This window comes from Ischnura elegans, chromosome 1 (assembly GCF_921293095.1).
Source record: "Ischnura elegans chromosome 1, ioIscEleg1.1, whole genome shotgun sequence".
NCBI classification, from domain to species: Eukaryota; Metazoa; Arthropoda; class Insecta; order Odonata; family Coenagrionidae; genus Ischnura; species Ischnura elegans.
Window position 1 is genome coordinate 111,887,941 of NC_060246.1, and position 22,024 is coordinate 111,909,964.

General features: G+C 39.1%; 1 protein-coding gene across 1 annotated transcript in view; it reads right to left on the reverse strand.

Annotated features, from left to right (window-relative positions):
- Positions 1 to 807: 807 nt before the first annotated feature.
- LOC124168164 (wiskott-Aldrich syndrome protein homolog) overlaps positions 808 to 22,024 on the reverse strand; it is a 311,074-nt gene continuing 289,857 nt past the window's right edge. The window contains exons 4-5 of the mRNA XM_046546291.1: positions 4,876 to 5,279; positions 808 to 847 (exon numbers count right to left, since the gene is read on the reverse strand). Of these exons, the coding sequence (XP_046402247.1) occupies positions 4,892 to 5,279 (388 nt within the window). The 3' untranslated portion in view covers positions 808 to 847; positions 4,876 to 4,891. The remainder of the gene's footprint in view (positions 848 to 4,875; positions 5,280 to 22,024) is intronic.

A 22,024-nucleotide genomic window follows, 5' to 3' on the forward strand; every position in this document is an offset into this window, starting at 1 on the left:
AGACTAGCCGTCTCCTGAGCGGATTTGTCACAGGTATTCACCGTAAGGGAAAAAAGTTCCCTAAACTACCACATGGGTGCAGAGATCTCTGGGTGCAGAGCCACTTGTTTTCCATTGTTTTAATTTTGGAGAAGCTGATGTTAGCCGCATCTAGGCCTGCTAACTGGAAACAATGTCATGGGCTTTTGTCTTGCTTATTTCATCGCCAATAGATGGATAAATCTATTATTAATTAACCACTAGAAGATAATACTACAAACGAAGTGAGTATCCCTAATGTCTGCGCTAACTTGCGTTGGTGACAGCTAATAATAACGGGAATAAACGCCCTGGAACAGCTCAACATACACTAGCGTTTTAAAAATACATCAAACCCTTACGGCAATGAGAAAAAACGATATCATTTCTTTCGCAAATGAAGGAGCGGACAACACACACACACAAAGACAACATTTATTTCGCGGATTTAAAAAGAGAAAAGAATGGACCTCACTCGGTCCGCAGTCCTCATTGTTGAGATATTCATCATTATTGTTATCAATATCATTATTGCAGTGGTGATGACACACCCGCATCTACCCGTCCCTGGACACGGCCGCTATTGGCGCCGGCGCCAAGCAGAAGACCGCATCGTGACGGAGAAGAGTTGGCCGCAACAGGAGGGCGGATTCCGATGAGCTGTTGACCGCGACCTTCCTTCCTTATGGGGGACCAGCCTCTTGACCCCGCTCCTCCGGGACAACCCTGTCGGTTCATCGGCGAATATCAATCCTCGGTAAGTTCCCAGGAACCCTTTGTGGTCTTTTCAAGGGTTGCTAGCTGGCAAGTTTAGCTAGTGTAAATTATCCTGAAACAAGAAAACAGGAAAAAGAACACCTAGTCTGAGAACACGTAGACAATTCTATTTATTGAGAGCAAGGGCAATTCTTCAATATCTATAAAGTAATTACATCTATGCCTGATACCAGAAAGTGAATTTGGTTGGAAAGCTATCACACAAAAATTTTTATCACAATTATTTTTGCCAGTGATAAGTTATCAGCAACGTAATATTTAATGGCAAGATATATGATCTCACTTATATACATTTACACAGCCCAAGGCAGTCTTTTGATGATTAGGTGGCTGGCTTGTGAAAGCTATCCCACAACAATAGGTGACAGGGGAAAATGCGTCTATAGCCATAGTATTTAATGAGTGTATGCAAATCATTATACTATGAAATTATTCCACCCTGTGTGGTCTAGATGAGTTAGTTAAGGTTGTTATAGAACTGAATTATGACGGAAAAAATCGTCTTCGAACGTGATTACGTCTAAGTATGCGTACAATGTGAATACTTCGTGAAATACTTCTTCTAACACTAGAAAAAATACAAACAAACACATCCATGTGCTCTTTCCCCCCCCCCCCCCCCTTGCAGATCTAAAGTTCAAAACTTCCGTATAGGTCGTAAATACGCGAACGCTCAGATTTGTGAAGTTTTTCATTTGATACTGACTACAATCGAACCGATAATAATGGTGAGCAAATAAGAACATGCATAGACACGCTCACTCATTACCCTCACTGGTTTTCTCAAAGGAACAAGACCCAGATATGCGATCAGAAAACGTAAGGTGCAGATAATTATGAATTGGTTATAAATTCATTGATTTACCGTTAAAATCGCGCTAAATGTGTATCTTGCTTCTCAAAATTGTCATGCATACGCAAAAGTTAGCCGTTTTATGCATTTGAATTGTTGGTAAACATTATTATATTGTATGACATTATATATATTATTGTCAAATGAATGTGTACCCATAATATAGCGAGAAAAAGTCAATAATAAGAAAGAGTTGCTTGACAGTTGATAGAAATCGCAAGATTTATTCACGAATTCAATTAGAGTGAGAAATTTTTAGCGCACCCGATTGAGAAATTGTCATACTGAAAACGACTTAATCTAAATGGATTTCTCTATCGGCGGTGTACTTTGTACAACCGTAAATTTTACGTCCAATAATTCTTTTCACAGGATACTCATTGACTGCAATAATGAAATGTAATTGATAACCAAAAGATATTACGAAGTTTTCTCGGGATTTCACCAGGCTGTATAAAGTCCAACGTTTCTTTAGACAAGTCTACCATCGTCATTAGGGCCCAAGACCATATTTTTTACAATCGTAAGTTCAGTTTAAAATCGCGTTGTATTTTCACGCAAACTGTTTTTAGGCGCCTATTTTTCTTAATTAAAATGAAGACAGGGCTCAAGCTTCGTTGGACTCTTGGTTAAATCGTTGTCGTGTTTGACGTTTCCGCTATCCAGTTTCCTCTTTGGAGAGTCTATCGCGATACCACAATGTTCTGTGGAGCAGTTATGTCTTTTCAAGCTGATGATGGTGGTGATCAGCGAGGCTATGCTCCGAATGGAAAAGTTTAATGCAGCTCCGATGTTCTATCTCTCTCTTCTCTACAATACAGCTAGTTTCCCCGTATACAGGGTGTTTCAGGACGAATCTGCAATATTTCCGAAGATACCAGAGGAGACAATTTTAACATTTTTACGCATTAAAATGGGATCGAAACTCCTTACTTGGTCGAAAATGTGCGGATCCAATTGTCTGGAAAAATTAATCTCAAAATGGACGAGATTGCGCAATCCTATGTTTCCTGCTCGTTCAAAGCTCTCGTTTAATTAATCTCAAGGAATAATTGTTTCAGAAAGCTATAATCTCAGATTTTCGTCCAATACTAAAAAACTATTGTCCTTAAATTCCACTTAATTAAGTAAAATGTCTGAAAGGCCTGGATACCCAAGAAAAACAGTTTTAATGGTAACTGCAAAGTCCACCCAAAAAACGCACCCAGCTTCCTTGCAGTATCTATTTGGGTAGAACGCTTTTGTACGCAATGCAACTCCATCATAAGTTATTGTTTCTTCGTGGAATCAGTTAGCCGAAAATAAAAAATACCAGAGTAAACCTAAATATACCTTATAATTTTAGAGATTGTTATTTGAAACTTCATGGTTGTTGAAGGCATTCAATGATACTTTAGGACTTTCGCGTTCCTCTTTTAATTTCTTCGAAAATTGTTTTGATATAAGAAGTCAAAAAATGGCCAAATATGGCTTTATACCACAGGCCAGGCAAATAGTTAAGAAATTCCACTTGATATTGAATGAGGTTTGCTGAGGAGGAAAATAAATGTGTTGGAGAAAAAATTGGAAACCTCAAATTTTTTTGAGAAGTTAAAAAGACAGGAATGTTGAGGTCGAGTTTCAACGACCAAGTTGGAGGAAGAATTGAGGAAAGAGAATGAAGGGAATGGTATTTATCGGACAGAGATCCAAGAAAGCAAATATCGCTGGAAGACTGAATGGATGAGAAATTAATGGCGCATCTTAGTCAAGGCAAACTGAAAGAACCTAATACGTCAAAGTTGAGGGATTTCATACTTTGGAGATTAAGTTTCGAAAATGAGGTAAAAGGAACGCAGTTTTCTGGTAGAACTGTTGTTATATTTTAATCCCAACGAGTATACTCCGTTGTTGGAGAATAATAATTCATGGCATTAAAACCTGCCATAATCTTGACGATAGAAAAATGATCATCATACCATTTAATATTGAGGAGTATTTTAAGTTCAGAACATAGTAAGGGTCAGCAATACAATTTTAGTCCTTTGTAAACAAGCAATGGTATTTAATTTCATAAAAATTAAAATTAGCAAAGGAATAATATTAATCAATAGTTAATTTATCCTGTTCAGAAGTGTTTGAATGAGCCTCCATTGGGAGTTTCGTGAATTATATTATTTTACTTCGATAATTCCATATGTGTTACCTAACCTGAATATTCTTTGTTTTTATTTACTTTCTCACATATTTACTCAATTTAAAATAAATCATTTGAAAGCAGTATCTAATCACAACGGCGTATACAGTACTGTCAATTATAGTTAAGAAAAACCTGCTTAGCGGGAGAAAGAAATTGGGACCAATCTTTGATAGATCTACCAACCAAATTTATTGGTCCATGGAGTAATTTTTTCTTACCTAGGACTGTGCCTTGACTTGAAGTTTTTAAATACGAAAGTTATAATTAAAACTTAAATTAAATAAATTGCTATAAAATAAATTAATAACTATTTAGCAATGGGTAATTTGATAGTGGAAAAAGGGTTTTTAACGCTATATAAATATTAATAAGGAGGGGTCGTGGCGTGTAGGGCAGAGTGCTTGGCTTCAGATCGAAAGGGCATGGGTTTAAATCCCATATGAAGCAAACTAAAAGGGCGAGATAGTAGAGAGAAAGGAACTGGTCCCCTCGACTCTGAATTTTTAAAATTCATATGCCAGTGGTTTTGTAAGGGGTGAGCTCAAGCCGCAGTTCATGCTGAAATGAACACATGCAATTTTCCACGATTATAAAATGTATTCCGACCTAGGTTTAGATGTTACTACTTCATCTTCAAGAAGATCAAATCTCTGCCAAATAAATTTTATAATCGTGGAAAATTGCAAGTTTTTATTTCAATATGGAAAAATTCCATTCCAACCCGCTTGCATCTTCGGACTCTATTCAAACTTCAGTCATTAAAATATGCCTGATTGAATTACTGAGTAGGTGGAAACATGAATGAACTATAGTATGTATACCGTAGGGTGGCGCACGGGCCCGCCACCTACCTGAGTTGGTCCGCGAGCGCCAGGGGAGCGGAACGGACCAACCATTAAAACCAAGTGACCGATTTGGGTAGCCGGTGGGCCAGTGCGCCACCCTACGGTATACAGACAATATGCAGGGGAGACTTTTCAGAGTACGAAACGGTGGAATGTTATTCTACATGATAAATGATGCTGAAGGGTTCCAGGGACATACTTACCGGCTGTTGCGCGGGGTCACTCGAGGATGTGAAGGTCCTCCATGGAGAATGCGGCCGGGGGCAGGAGGGGGCGGGAGGATGCGACGGCCGTGGAGGAGGCGGAGGATGGCAGGGGCCGCCTCCGCTCCAATGGCGGGTAGAAGGGATGCAGGGGCGGAAGTGGGGTGGGTCGCCAGGGCGGGGGGCCGAGGCTGGGGGCGAAAGGGGCGAGGCGATAGGCGCGGGGCGGCTCGAGGAAGGGCCGCTTCGAAGAGGACGACGAGAGTAACAGAGCGTCCACCTCGTCCCAATCGTCCTCCTCGTCTTCGTCCGCGTCCTCCTCGTCTCCGGAAGTCGACGCGGCCGCCGCCAAGCACGCCTTCGCCTCAAAGTCGCTGTCGACCAGCAGCAGCGGAGAGTCGCACCTGTTCAAAACGAACGAAGAAAGGCTCTGTCAAACAGGGATAGTTAAGCCCGCGAAAAGTGCCAGGAGCAAATAAAGCGCTCCACTTTTAAGTCCATATTTATTTTATTTAAACATTATATATTTTAAAAACACCAAAGGATGAAGTTCTCCATGAAAAAATATTTGACTTAGCCGGGATTCGAACCCGGATCTCCCGAGAGCCGGTCAGGCGTGCTAACCAGTTCCGCCACCAAGCCATTTACTTTGAGCAAACTTCGGGATGGGTTTTACCGGACGTTTAAATTATCACTGCACTCATATTTTGTAAAATAAACAAATAAATATATACATATAGATAAATAAATTCACAGATAAGGAAGGAAAGGAATAGGAGCACACAATAGAAAAAGGATGAGGACAACGAGGCTTTGGTAGATGGAAAAAGCCAGAAATCAGAGGAGTCAAATTTTTTAATATTTACCTTCATTTGTATTTGGGGAATAATTTATTTCCTAAACTACTTAGCTTAGAACTTTAAAAAAACAGATGGCCCTGGAAGGGTTAATTAAATGCGGTCTGTCGATGCCCAGTGTGGGAGTACAACCTCAAGATTAATCGAAAATAGAGAAGTTTTAAACTTCCGCTCATGTGCTGAAGATTTAATTTAATTGATAGAATCCTGAATTCCAAATAATGCCGATCCCAGTGGCGGTAGATCAAAGGCCTCGAATTTTTCACCACACAGCTCACGGGATAGAGAGAAGTTCAGCTTTGTACATAGTCTCTGGATAACCTGAACACTGGTTACGTCATCGCTTCAAAGGGGAAAAAATGGCTCACAATATGGTCAGAGCAAGAAATGTCATGTGCTGGGTCTAAATGGCATGTAGACTTTAGAGTTATTTTCCATTGCATTTACTGGTTAGAAATGAGGATATAAACGGGATAGATTTGGGTTGATTCTTAAAAAATCTCGCTCCGAACACAACGGCATCCAAAGTATCGAATGAAAGATAGCACGAAATGGTTTGTTTTATTATGAGACTTTATGCTGTTTAACCCGCTACCTTTTATTTCATAAGGCTCTATTCACCCCGATTTAAGTGCATAATCAGTGAACGTACGACAAAGGAAATTTTCAGGCTCAAGTGTGCAGCCCTTTATATTGAATTATGTGTTGTACATTCATCTGCATCAACGTCATACCTTGTGGGTCACGAATAGAAGTTCCGCAGAACTGAGGTTCCAGGAGTATACTTGTTCATTTATTCGTTTAAAAAGAATCTTTCACCGTGAGAAAAATCTCTTAAAAAAGAGTTTAAATAGTGAACGGGGCGAATATTTTGCACAATGAGTGAATATCATCGAATTTTCATTGGGAATAGCTCGCAAAGTAAGCGACGAATCGTAAAACGAAATCATTTGCATCTCACAGTCAATCACTATGACAATCGACTATAGAATAAATTGGTGACCGAGCCCCTTCATTGCTGAGTGGTGCATATTCAAATCCAAGATCACCTTTAGTAAATGGTATCCTCAATTATTTTGAACTAGAGCATATTGATATTCAGGTGAAGTGGTTTCCTTTCGATAGAATAAACACGACCTCGTTTAGGCCCAGAATAGGTTATTGTTGCTTTACAAGATTCTTTGAGGCCACACATTTCGAGTTTTTATTCCACCGTATGCCCCAAGAAAAGGAAAAAAAGAACTGCGGGTTGCTTACCTATGGCAAGGATACCGTGGTAGGACGTCGCATAAAAAGTAAATAATGTCTCGTAGTCGTAATGCTGAATGTGATACATCGATGTTCACAGCACTTTTTTTTAATTTTTTTAGCATGGTGTGAAAATATTAGTCATTCTAATGATCATCAACGGTCTAACGCAAAATAATGAAGATTTTGTGTCTCCAATTGCCATTATATAGATCGCGTTTGATGGACAAACTTTTATTGAAATTGTTGCTCAACCAGCTTTGATATCTAGTCATCTTGAGATTCATTGTACCGCTAAACCGCCTGTTATTTACGAAGCTTTTTGAACTAGCTGTTATTCATACATGATTTTTATTTTTAAAAGAGTTTATATCATATTTTTATCTGGAATGGCGTACTATAAGTATAACAACTACAATAAACTTTAATTTCTGCATGAAGAAGTTTTGATTATTTTCAGTTTCAACTGCCCAATTATTTCCGACTTTCCAAATATTGCCAGGTGATGAATTTTCAAATTTATAAATACCTATAAAAAACAGTTTACCCAGTTTCTGTCTGGAAAGTATTAATATTCAGGTGGAATGGTTTCGTTTCTATAAAATAAACGTGACCTGGTTTCAGCCCAGAAAGGGTTATTTTTGCGGTGGTTGATTTTTTTTTGGGGCCGCACACTCATTTTAGGTTATTATTCCACGCGATGATGTTTCTCAAACACCCTCTATACACTCCACCGTCGCTGCAATCACGAAGCACTCCTCGGAAATGGGGAGATGCAGATGCAAATGCGATGGTTAGAGAATAGCCGGCTGTTTTTAATATTCCTCCGCAAGAATCGGAAGGAATAAACACTTCATTCGATGAAGAGAGAGGAAAAATCCTTGTGAAGCACTCTAAATTGAGATGTCGATCGCGAAAAATTAAAATAAAAATGCATAAAATGATGGGAACCCTCGATGAGTCTCGCCTCTTCGGTGATGAGTGCAACCTCTTTGCATGAGATTTTACGGCTCCATTTTTTTCGTATAATGTGTGCGAATACTTCTCGTTCGTTCGAGTGCATTCTGGAGAGATGAAGGAAGCTCTCTTCTTTCCTTTTTCGCTTCTTGAGGAGTAAATAAACGCGAGTGCACTCTCGCGACCCGACGTGAAAACAATTTGTCACTCCAGTGGAGAGGAGCGTGGGAGTAAAACGGTCGGGCGTCAGAATTTCTCTCTGGTTAAATGAGGAGTAGAGGGAGGAACAAAAATGCCCTATTTTCCAACATACCTGAGTTTTGATATGCGGAGAAAACTTTTTTTTCCTTTAATACCATTCGGTGATCGTTTGATGTACTACACGTGTTCACGTAGCCCACCCCATTCCTTGAGACACAGAGTAATTAAAATTGAGTAACTGAACGACTGATTGTAGTTCCCTTTTTGGTATTCGTATTTAGTCGCTCACACACTCATCCGAAGGCTGGTTTGGATTGGTGAGGGTAGAGATTACCTCGATCTAAGCCCCAAGAATGCGAATTTAACAAAGTCAGGGTAGAGGGATTAGTTCCTGAGTTTACTTGAGTCACATCAAATTTCGGGTGATTGGGGGTGTCCGAAGGCTTCACCCGGATTTGAACCAGGCCACCCTCAATCAGCAGCCAATCGCTCTACCCAACAGACTACCACGCTTCCTCACTTGTTGTCTCTATGTTAATAAATTCAATGGTTATAGGTTACGATTTGAAATTTATATATGTATTCAATTAATTCTTCAGGAATTCAGTTCATACTTGTGGTAGTCTAAATTTTCCTATAGATTGGACGTAGATAGAAATTGCTTGAAACCAAGTGACTGTGTAACCTGTTACTGTTCCCTTTAATGACATAGGTATTTATTTGAAGTCTTCATTTTTCAGATAGGTTTAATAATTGCAATACCCAAGATAATCTGAAATAAATTGGTACATGCTCCAAAGTCATATTTTATTTAACATGTCAAATTCAGCGCTCAATAATATCCTATCTTCCGTCTGCAAAAGGACAACCTCAGTGAAACGTTCGGTTAAGTCAACGTCTCGTTTTTGAGAAGTCCGTTGTCCCTGGCTTTCGAAACATCTGTGCCATGAACGAAAATATTACCAGAATCGATAATTGCCATAAATGGTCGCATCAATGCGCGTCGTTTCTGCGCTTTAAATTCACAAATTTAGTCACCGCAAAAAGTAGAAATTTTCCGGGTCATCAAGCGATAATGCAATTGAATTTCATTAACTTTCTTCGGTATCGCCATGCTAATGACCTTCCGTATTGCCATTCATCTTTTAAAACAGTGTTGTGACATAACATGGTTATTCATCACGTAGCATCAAATGGGGCAAGTTTTTAAATATCTAATTAAATGTAATTGCTATTAATTAGGGATGAGATGGATTTCCCCATGCTGTATGGACACTTATTCTATTATTTGAGCGTCACCTTCAGGATTAATTCATCCTTCTGTATTGGCAGCACCATTAGCATTAAGTATCCTAATGATTAGTCAACCTGCTTACCAAATGGCTGAATTTGGTCGCCACCGAAAAGCTTTTCAATTCCATTCTTTGGAAATGGAATTTATCATGCACGGAGCTAATTTCCGTTTTCTAAAATCGTGCAGAATAATTTTAAGGCTTTTAATGAAAAATTAATCCTGCGGTCATTGCGTTACTAATTCACAGATTTACAATGCTATTCCTCGCGAGTGATAGTAATATATTGCAAATTTCAGGAATTAATGGATCGCCTTCCGCTCATCGTCACCTATAGGCTTATTTAATTATTTTGTATTGGTAATACCAGTAAGAATCCTCATGGTTAGTAAACTCGCTTATCTATGGAATTGACTGTTTTCGCCATCGAAAAATCACTGCAAACAATATTAAAAACTGATAAAAACGAGCATAGTGGCGTCATAATTAGCTTTTTCTGGATGTATTGGGGCATCGTATATGCAATTCCCTTATACCTACACTGTGCGGTGGGTAGAAGGTTAACCTGGGCCCCACACGTAGAATCGTTGACCACAACATCAAGTAGCACTACCGCTTGATTTCATTCGTTACTTAAAACATAGTTATTTCTGTCAGTCAAAAAGATAAATTCTCTCTAAAGCCGTACGCTTAAGCCAATTTGGCTAAATTCTGCCTCATTCCATCTCGAAAGGATTTACGATACTGATAATAAAAATCTCCAGAGAATAATCGGAGGATCATGGGTCGTCAGCAGAAAATTTCTTCAGTACAAAGTTCATAAAATTTCTTTTCCTAATTGTTTTGATTCTCAGAAATGGACTGGCGAAATTCGTATGATCGTACAAACAATGAACTCTAGACCAGTCTTCGAATCTTCTCTGAATCCTAACATAAGTTTCTCCATTGTGCCACCAGCCCTTCACATTTCCCTAAACCCAATTAACATCTGCCCATGAAAATATGTCTTTTTCATATAAAAAAAAGAAAAGCCACATTAAGAAAACAATCGAAAAATTATAAACCTATAATGCAGCCATTAGACTGGGAATATTAATCCGTCAGAAGTACACAATTGCTACAAATAAATATAATAATGAGATATAAATGGATAATTAAAAATGAGATCGTTGTGTTGGCCCTGTAAATAAGTTGCTTGACGGAATGGTTTAAGATGAGTAGAAAAAAATGAGGATTATAACGGCTTTGTGCAAAGAGTGCTATGCTGCTGATAAAAGGTTTTTAAAAGGTAATTCCACAGATAAGCGATCTTACTAACCATAAGGATTCTTATTGGTATTACCTAGCCTATAGGTGACGATGAGCGGAAGGCGATCCATTAATTCCTGAAATTTGCAATATATTACTATCACTCGCGAGGAATAGCATTGAAAAGCTGTAGGATAGGATAATAAATTATAACGGCATTAAGATTAAGAAAAAATTATGAATATAAGGCAAACAATATAGGCATTACCTTTCCGCTGATCATTGAAAATAGAGACAAAAGAAGTTACAAAATCCGAAAGACATTATATTGAAAGGCAGGTGGATGACCTTAATGATATCAACTCTGGAATTTACACGATCAAGTTCTGTTTGCTACTGACAATGATCAGCGGAAAGGTATGCCCATATAATTTATTATCCTACAGGAAATTATAGTCATTTCGAAATTAAGAAAAACCTATTGTTTTTAGTTTGAAACACACTGACGGACAGCTGAATCATGAGGTGCTAAATCTGCGAAGCAAGAGCGTCGGGTATGACTAACTTAGGAGATGTAAAATATCGTACACCTAATATCGATAAATATTCTGTGGGTTTGTCAACGCTACACTGCCACATACGATTTTTTGAATGCATATTGGATATATCGTATCGTATTTAAACAGTGGCATTTGATAATTTATTTATATGTTTACATTTGATAATTTATATGTATCATTTTATTTTATTTTATAAAGGAATGATAAGAAATTTTTCAGTTAAAATTAGTATTATAAATTTAAATAACTATTTTGAAAAAGATGTTGAGGGATTTATTCAAAAGCGTACTTACAGGCACGTAGAAGTTTGAAATTTCTACGCTCCACAAACCAATTGAAATCAATTTCACAAATTCTGCGCCCTCAAGAGAACTTAACCTTCCTTCACCACTGTCAAAGTAGAGTAAATGCTGAGCGTTAAAACCCATACAGCGTCAATAACCTTACCACGTCGCGGCTAATCCAACTCCCGACGCGCGGAGAGGAACCCTGCCGCGCGATCGAAAAATCAATGTAATTTCCGGCGTCGCAAACGTATTTCGTAGATAACTGCATAAACACCTCAAGAAATCTTCTAAAAATGCTTTCATATAAGTTAATCCGCGTGAATTTGCCGAAATCCCATTTGAAACTCTACGTTAATGTAAAACTTTGTCGAAAAACAGTATCCGCCATTTTGCAACTGCACGGTAAGAATTTATCGATGATATTCTTTAAGATTACGGAAAATCAAAGAAAAAACCCTATGCCAACAGATTATGTGGTTTTTAATTCCGCAAGAATCCTCTCATAACTTCACCATCTACTTACTTTGGAAGATGTTCAGAGAAAATTGAAGACGGGCGTTTTCATGGAAATTTGCTCACGTTTGAGCCTCTGTACCTCAGTAACGGATGGGATCTATGTCAAATGAAGTAAATATCAAGAAATTTCAATTGTTTTTAAGTATACCTGCGAAGTTTCAAGTTTATAACTCAAAAAAAGCCATTTGTAATTTTGTCCGGCTTTTTCCGATTTCCGCCCACTGTGTTTCGGGTCGAATCACTCGGTAAATGAGCCTCTAAAATGTCTCGATTAAATTATTATTCCCGTTTTCTAGCTATAGAATTTTTTCATAACTCACTTCCGTCTTTTAATTATATTTTAATATGAGTTGCAGTGGCGTAGCCAGGTTGATGGTCCGGGGGGCCGGACCCCCCCCCCCCCGTCCCCCGTAATATAAAAACATAATTATTTTTCTTCATAAAAGAAAACAAAATAGTGAAATATCATGAATTTACAAAATATTTCTTTGACGTATGAAGTTTTTTCGATTATTAAAAGTGTTGAAATTAGTTTAAAACCCTCTCCTTAGTACCCTGTTTTTCAAAAATCCCCCCCCCCTTCGTGTTGGACCCCCCCGAACGAAATTCCTGGCTACGCCACTGATGATTTGGGTTTTTCCAACACTTATCAAAACCTAATTTGGTACAGAATCACTGCTAAATGTACCTGATGCATTGATACATTTGGGCAATGGCCGTGAATGTAAATTTCTGAAAGGCATGTATATTAAAAGTCTTAGGTCACAAATCCCACAAAAATTGTATGTATAACATATTGGCCGCGCCTTATGCTTTGCTCAGCAGCGGTGGCCCGTTGTCATCATCATCATTTCGGAATCGTCCGTTGGTGTCGCTCGTGTCCTCGATGCGGCGTCACTCAACTCGCAGCAGCCGGTCGCTTCTTCCGCTCCGTTGCACGCGAACGTCCCAGCTGTTGCGTTATTCATGGCCGTGTCCAGTGGGGTGCGTGCCTAGTGGGGTGGCGGGGAAGGAATATAGGAGTTTGCTGCCGGGCCACGAAAGGGGTTGGGAGCGGGGGAGATACTCTCAATAGAAGTTTGACTGCTGCCACAGAACTCGTGGAGTGAATTTACACTGATGGCACTTTAAAAATACCGAGAAAGACCTCTTTTGCTTATTCCTAATGCCATCGTCACGAAGTTTTTTTTACAGGCTTTCAATAACACCCTCGCATAAGTCACAGAGTTTCCCACGATGCGTTTTCCAAATATAATCTTGTACTGTAATTTTTTATATTTTAAAGAGCTGCAGTGAAGTCGTAATCAGCAAGTACACCATATAGTAAAGTTTAGTGTTTCACCGCTCCAGAAGTTGTGCTTGCATGTCAAAGGACTTTCTCGCGCATCACTAGCGGACATTCTAGTAAATTCTTCAACCTGATGAGTGAAGGGAATTTCAAGTTTGTGTCGACGTGAGTGACCCTAATCTCTTCTCAACGCCAAAGCAATGCACGTAGCAAGTGACTTTGCACGAAGTCACGCGAGCGGGAGTATAGGTATTGGTCATCAAGGGTGATAGTTGCCATGAGGAATTCATTCGGCTTAGCCGGGACTCGAATCCAGATTTCCCAATTTCCAGTCAGATATGCTAACACTAACAGCACCAAGCCTTCTGCGCGACCAGATAAAGATTGGAATATAATATTTTGTTTGAAAAATACTTCTCGAAAAACGCATTAGTTTACATATTAATTAAAGTTTTGTCACGTGCCAAGCCTTCGTGAAGGTAGTATGAGAAATAGGCAAATAAGATTTTACAAGTCTAATATGATCTTCAATTTCCAAGTTCTATAAAATTGTTTTAAATTCACGTCAAAATGAATGCTAAAAGTGCCTTAAACCCTTATAGGAACTTCCTCTTAAGTTTTTTATGCATGCCAACGTTTTCGTCCATGTAACGGAATGAGCTTTGGGCCCATCAAATGGTTCGCCAGAGTGATAGAATTAATACCTGTTCCTTCTTTCCGTGGCACTACGTTATTGACTTTTTCGCATTGAAAACCTGATCACATGGAGATGTATCACCTTCTCCGCAAAAAAAGTGATATTACATTTAGACCGTAAATATTCCTAATGGAATACCGATAAATGTTGTAGTGGCCTCAATTCCAGCAATCATTACCTTATGAGAAATTTAGGCATCTTTTTGAGAAATTATCATGGAATCGTGCTCACTAGTATGCTTTGCAATGGAGTGTTTCGGCACTTCTTAAGCCAAGTAAGCATGTCAAAGGTCTTTTTCTATCTTCAAATTTTGAAGAGGCCGGAAACGGGAAGAGTATAGAGATCCGAGTTTAGTATTAGAAAAACCTTTCCTCATAGCTCGGGAAAATAATATTTTCTTGGAAATATTCCAAACTTCTCAATGGAGTGTGGGCACATGAACAAAAATTTAATAATATACGTAAGCTGCAGTAATTCCCTGTGATGGAATTTCCAATTTTTACTCACGGATGTTTAAAAACAATGAAAGAGAGCTAATATTTGTAAAGTGGATGATCGGGTAGGTATGTTTGGAATGTGGACGGTATGTGCTTCAAACGCATTGCTGAGACGCAAGTAACCACATCTCGAAACATTCTCAGTATTTCTGTGTCTGGCCTTTTATTTTGAAAAAAAAACATCTTCAATAAAGAGACCAGGGTGCAAACATATATCCTTCATAGTTTCAAGGTGGGCAATCACGTGTATAAATGCATTCCTTTCCTGTATCGCATTGTATTGCATCCGCTGCGAATTCTCCACAGCTTATATTTACTCAGTCACTATTATCCTTCGTATGTTTACGAAGTACTGGATAAATGATTTTCCTAGTAAGGAAAAAATAACCACCCATGAAAGTTATCTTTACTGTTCTGAATTTCTATCTATGGGATTGTTAAAATTTTGTTGGAGCTACTCAGAGTGAATACGTTCTAAAAATTTATTGAAGTTACAGTTTTTGCGGTCTCAAGTTGCTTTTCATGGACGTAGAAAATCGCTTTTAATGTATTCAACCGTCACGCCTCTAGCTATTCATTATATTTTCATTTCCACGCTCTGAAAACTAAAGGATATACATTGTATCCCTAGTTTTATGTATGGTAAATTTAGCGGAGTGCTTTCAAAATTGTTAATTAGCACTCTCGAATGGAGTTGAATTTTAATTACCCCATGGGGATAGTCCGTGTCATATCTCTCTGAAGGAATTCCATCAATTCTTCCAAGCCATTCTTCTCCCCCCATCCCTATCCGCAAATTAGCGCGCCATCCATGCTCAAAGCACAATCCCCCAACCCAACTCTCTCCTCATCCCTTTCCCCCACGGAATGCCCAACCCTCTGGCGACTGTCTATCCGGTCGCCTCCAACCCACCCAAGCAGATGGACTTGAGTGAGCTTAATCGGTGTTAGGTATGGCTACCGGGTGGTGATATGAAATGATTATAATCATTATTTTTAATCGCTTATTAGTTGTAGTACAGAAGCAAGGGATTTGTAATCCTAATATCAAATCATGATGGTTAATAATATCTATAATAGAATGTTAAAAGTTATAAATTATGGTGACGTTTCATCAGATTTCAATGCATCATGTGAAATTAGTTATTTTTTGTTTATGATGATACTTATTATACCTTCTTTACTCAGTGAATGCCATGAAAGTGGTAATTACAGGAATTTAAGTTAAATTTTACGTATTAAAGGGAACGTTTTGAAATCCTAAAAATAATAAGTAATAAGCAGGGTTTGGGAGTTTTTTGTTTCCTCTCAATACATTCACCTCCTCAAGGAGGAACTCCGAGAGGAAATCTGAGATCCTCCTCCGAGAGGGGAGAATAGGAGAAGGGAGAAAGTCCAAAAACTCTCACGAGTTTCTGAAGCCAGAATACTCCCTCCCGATCGAGGAAGAGGACATTTAGTCATGGAGGAAGAGCCATTTTGAGGATTATTTCAGGTAACCAAATGTTCTCCTCTTGTTAGAGCTATGCTGTGAGGACTCTGGGAGGAAATGAAAAGTGGGTCCCAACCGCCATTAGGGTCCCTCGGCGCGAGAGGTCCGACCCTTTCCTATTGTCCGTGTGGGGATTACCGCGGCCCATTCCGGCTCTCAGTGTCCCACTCAAGGAAGGGGCTCATGGTCACTTATTTGTTTATAAGTTAAAATAACTAAAAACTTTCATGTTGAATTTATTGAAAATCAATGCGAGGAATTAAATTCTGTATGTTCTGCTGATTGGTTCCAAATTTTAAACGGAATTCTAGCGTTCATATTAACGGAGTTGATCATCACCTAGAACAATTTTTGGAGACGCTAAGGTTAGATGTTTAATTATTATTTCTATAACTCACTAGCAAGTTTGTAGGAGCGATATTGTAATGATTTACATCTAAAAATATACGTTAATTTGTTAGCTCCATTCCAGATGTACATTTGCGGTGAAATTCGATAGAATATTCGATTTAACTTCTATGAAAAAAAGCCCTCGTAATGTAATAAAATATTATTCTCTCAGTTCTTTGTCGTGAGCCAAAATTACAGCGACTATTTTTAATAACCTCTTACCAACCTTTGAATTCAAAGGTATTATAAACGAATTTCGCTATAAATACTGATTAATGCATATCCTAAAAATTCGTAAATTTAATGTACGATAATGTATGATAAGGAATGTTTTACGTAGACACATGTTGTGAGAAGCATTCCATACCATTGGAGGAAAGACAACTGCTCTACCCAGGTAGTTACTCTCATATCTTGGATCTCTGGTCAGGTTGCACCTCACAGAGTTAGTTCGGGACACATTAGCGCATTGATGTTTTCTTGGAAAAACTTATTATCCTCCAACTGGAAGACCCAAGAGTATATTGGTGTAAGTATTCTCCTACTGAAATATGTACGTGGAAGGTGATAACCTCACTCTTCTCGGAATAGCTCATTTTCTTTTCAAAATTTTCTTGGCGTGTATTCAAATTTAGCCTCTGTACGCATTCCGCTACCTATACCAGGGATGGTTTTTGTGGAGCCCTGCTGTGCGATGCAGTCCATACCATGAATGAAAGAGAACTGCACCACCCAGGTAATTACACTCATATCTTGCTTCTCTGGTCAGGATCCAGGTGGTCTGCTTTGTGCCCCTCACGGGCTTATTTCGGGACACATTAGCGCGTTAATGTTTTCTAGGAAAAACTTATCATCCTCCAACTGGAAGACCCAAGAGTATATTGGTGTAAGTATTCTCCTACGGAAATATGTACGAGGAAGATGATAACCTCACTCTTCTCGGAAAAGCTCATTTTATTTTCAAAATTTTCTTGGCGTGTATTCAAATTTAACCGTAAATGTTCTGTATGCATTCCCCTTCCTCCTCCTGCAAGGATTTTTTTTCAAATGATGTTTCGGTGGAATTACATTTTTTCTTGGAATTATACAGCCAGGATTTTTTTCTTGAAGTGTCTTTCGTTTCGCTTTCGTTAGTTTTGCTTACGTTCTCGACCTGTTCGGAGTTGCTTGGCCGAGAGGAGCGTTAGGCAAATTTCCTGGACTTAACTTGCACTGGGAAAATGTCCCGGCTAGTAACGGATCAATCGATCCTGGAAATACTTACGCAAACAGACAGTGAAGACGAGGATGTGAAAATGAGGAGTGTGGATTTTGGCATCATGGATCTAAATTATGTTAATATCATAAATCGTAAATACCTAGAAGTAGGCTAGGAACATTGAAATATTTAATTCCCTTTAAAGTATTTGTTGGTCTATGATATAATGCCGTTTTGCTGAAAACCCTAAAAATAACCGTAGAACTTCGTTTAAAAGTTCTACAGGCATTGCAAAATGAAAGGAATACATTGATGAACTGACATTTAATGCAACAGTAACAATAAAAAAAAATAAGGTTGGTGTACGCACGAGGGATTATCAAATCCTATTTGGAGGAATTTGGAATAGGAAGAGGAACATTAAAATTCAATCATAATGAATATTTTTTTAAAAGGTTATTCATAGTTTTATGAATTAAGAAATATTTTAATACGAAGGCCGTTTTTTTTCAATCTCCGATGGGTCATGAAGAAAAGACGAAGTGATTGATTGAAAATTATTTCATCGCTTAATTTTGAGCACACTTGTGGTATCCTTTCGACATAACCATTCGATTGCATAATTGGTCGTGATGTTGCCGCCTATGACTTCCTACGAGTTTTGCCTTTGCCCTGAAGATCTTCGCCCGTTTGAAAACGCTTCCCTCCTAGCCACTTCTTCATTTCAGCTTAAAGATGGGAGTCACACGGCACTATGTCGACATTGCACGGCGGGTGAACGAAAATGTCCCATTGAAATTGCTCAAAGAGCAGCATCCATCAGCGCTGAGATGACGGGCGTTGTCATGGAGCTGAACCCTCCCATAAGTCAGCATGTCTCCTCTTTTGTATTGAATGGAAATGGACGTAATGTTTCACACTCTAGCCACAGTGCATTTTAAAAATTCTCTTTTACCGGCATTAAGGTCATGTCAATGCTGAAGCCATTCGGCGAGTTTTCTGGCTCTGTCTCCACAGTGCACACTTGGCGGAAGAATCAATCGAGGCAGTGTAGTTAATGAAATTGCTACTGACCTTAAACTAACAACTTACGGTCAGAAATGACTTGAGAGTGTGGTAAGAAGGACGCGCAATTGCCCTACCTGCGCTGTAACCGCCTGTCGCCTGCATGGTGTTTTTGATGAGCTATCGGAGGTAGAAAAAAAACCGCCCTCGTGTATTGCCTTATTGCGGTACAGTTGGTTCTTGCTTCTTTACATGAGCCTCCCTGCCTTTATATCGGCTGCATTCTGTATGTTAATATTTAATATTTTTAAGCTTGTTAGAATTGTGGTAAACGAGCTCTCTCTATAGACATTCAACCTAATGAAACTTTGAAGTTACATTAGTCAGTAAATTGTATTTTCTCTGGTTTCCATTGGTATATTCTTCTGATAGGGGCTGAAATATTTTCAGTCGTCAGTTTTTCTCTCCCTTATTCCCTTCAGGCAATATTCACACTCCAAATTTGAGCGACTCGACTTAAAAGGCGCTGGATCTTGTTAATCCGTATTTTTAGCATCTTAGCATGGTATAAAACTCCTTTCTTCCGTTCAGTAAAGTCCTTCAGTTCTTCCTTTAACATATGTTTCAGGTGACATGCACAATATCTGGGGAGGCAAAAGGTATAAAATTCCTGTTTCGAGCCGAGTGGATTGCCACCACCAAACTACGAAAATTGCATTGCTCCGTAACTTCTGTAAAACAATGGTTAATTGGCCTAAAATTGAGTTTTTACTGAACATATACTCATGAAATGCGATAAAATGAATGCCTTTTATCTGAAAGATGAAACATCAATTAATTCGCTGCATCTTGTTCACGGATATATAAATATCTGTTATTCCCACAGAATGGGTATTCCGTCCACTTTGAGACTCATGGAAATGAAAATTCATCACGTGACCACTCCATAAACTCTTCCGTCATCAGCTTTCCACCCGGGTCTGGACCAACTTGGTCGCGTGTGCCGTATCTCTCCGGGGCCGAAAAGGTGGCTCCTGGGCAGACGTATGACGCACCTATGAGTGTGGTCACGGAGGGGGGGAAGGGCGAGTAATGACGAGGAAGTCGAGGGGATTATCCTTGATGGACGGCCGCAGATCCTCGGCCGCAAACACTTCCAAACGACCGCAAATTCTACCGAGCACACGCTCCCAGCCGTTGCATTTGAAACATGGTCCAGCCGCCCCAAATAGGGGCTCCCTTGTGCTGATGGTGGGGAGAATGATGGCGTCTGGCTAAGGTCGCAACTTACCCCACGACATTTAACGCTTGAGCAGATGCCAACCCCTCACGTAGGTGTAAAGGGTATGCGAGACTATTACTTAAATAAACGTAATCTGGCTAAGTAATAATTATGGTTAAGTTACTTATAAAGTCGTCTTTCTATCATATTCCGAAATTTTAGTTCACAATGCTCAATGGATCTTTTTTTCCGATATGAAAATAATCGTATGTTTAAAAATGAATTTTATTTGCTTTTAATGTTAATGTATTTGTTTCTATACACTACGAAAACGTCGCCAATTTGCATTAATATATGTAATTGGCAGAAATAAGAGCTAGCAGCGAAACATCCTTACATTAAAGCATAATGATGATTCTCGATGTGAAATAGCGCATCATACTTGCATGCGACTAAAGTGAGGCGATTTGATGCTAATAGACTCCACTACGAATATAGTTAAATATTGACTATCATAGAATATTTTCATTGATAAATATATGGTTTCCGTTCCTGGGATATCTCTGGTTAAAAATACCCTAGAATATGAACTACATTTTCCAACCATGTCACCAGCACAACGAAACGATCGCATAATGGAAATTTGGCAATTCAAATATTATGTTAAAACTTAATTATCGTCAAATAAATTACCTTTTGCGAATTTCAATGTTATCTGAATGGGAGCCCATGACAACTATTATGGATGCATAAATTAATATATGTTGATATTAAAGTTTTGGGAAAGGTGGAACTGTCAAGAATTCGTAAACATTCTAGACCTATCGCATTAAAGTCTTCCATAAACAGGAAAGTTTTGTGCTTGGTTTATTGCAGTATTTTGAAATAATTGCAGAACTAATACAGGAAAATCATTAATAATGCAATTGAAATAATTTGTGCTTCAAAAGCTATTTCTATAGTAACGCAGCTATTCCTGAACCCCGTACATACTTCATCTTCCTGAATTTGAGCCAACCAAGACTGTTGTCTGTTGAGCACCCATGCTGTTGTCTCAATGAAACACTTTCCAAACCATTCATTAGTAAAGTAAGGTTGGAAGAAGTTTTTATTCTAATATGTAAATTCTAAAGATTGATTTGCCTTATAAAAGTCCTTCATTCTTGCCCTACGCAGTGTATATACCTCCATTATCAAGACCTAGTTTAAATACTGCTGATTCAACTTTATGTGCGTTGTGGTAGGTGTTTGTAACATTGATCATTTATAAAATTATATTTGATTTTTAGAATATTCACTCGTGTACGAGTTATACTAAACCAATAGTGTTTTAATTGTTGCAATCTAGACAGAAGAAATTAAAATTCAAATTCTGGTGAGGAATAGAGAATATATCAAGTAAATAAGACACTCTCGAGTATTGACGTCCAGTTTAAAACTTTTGAGGTTAAGGGCGTTAAAAATGATGAAAGACCCTGCATATTTTAATATTATTTAATTAGTCTCTGTCAATTTGCGACAAAGACTCTTTAAAGTGGCGCAAGTGTGAAGAAAATGACCCTTGACTTCATTTCGCGACGGGGCGCTGTGAGTCTTTTAAAACTTAACAGGGCGAGTGACTTGTCTCTTTGCGAAGGAGACCGAGAAACAAGCGCGCATTGTCTTAGCGAGGAAATCCTCTCTCCCTCGTCCCCACCCACTACGCCTGCCCCCTCTCACCACCACCCACTCTCCACGTGATCCAAGCCTCTATCACCGATGGAGACCCGGTCGTAAAACACCCAAGGATCCCCCGCGCCGTCATCTTTTCGGTCCGTTTCCCCACACATCCACGCACTTCGCTCTTCCTCTGTCATCGCCCCCTCCCCTCCCTCTCTACATCCCCCACTCCCTTCTCCCCATCCCCATATCCTGCTCCCTGCTGCTACCTTCGTTTCTCCTCCTCTCCACACTTGAATAGGGATGAGTCGATTCCAAATGTCGATTCTCGGTTCCGCCGATTCTCGGGCACTGATGCCCCGTTTACACAACGATCGTCGGGACGTTGATCCGTACGATCGTAACCTCAAAACGTCGTGTAGACGCGCAGAGTTACCATCGTAGGCCTTAGTACCTAACACTGCCGAACTTACGATGGTTAGCGCTACTGTGCCAAGAAAAAAGACATCGAAATGAAGATCGATGCATATACGAT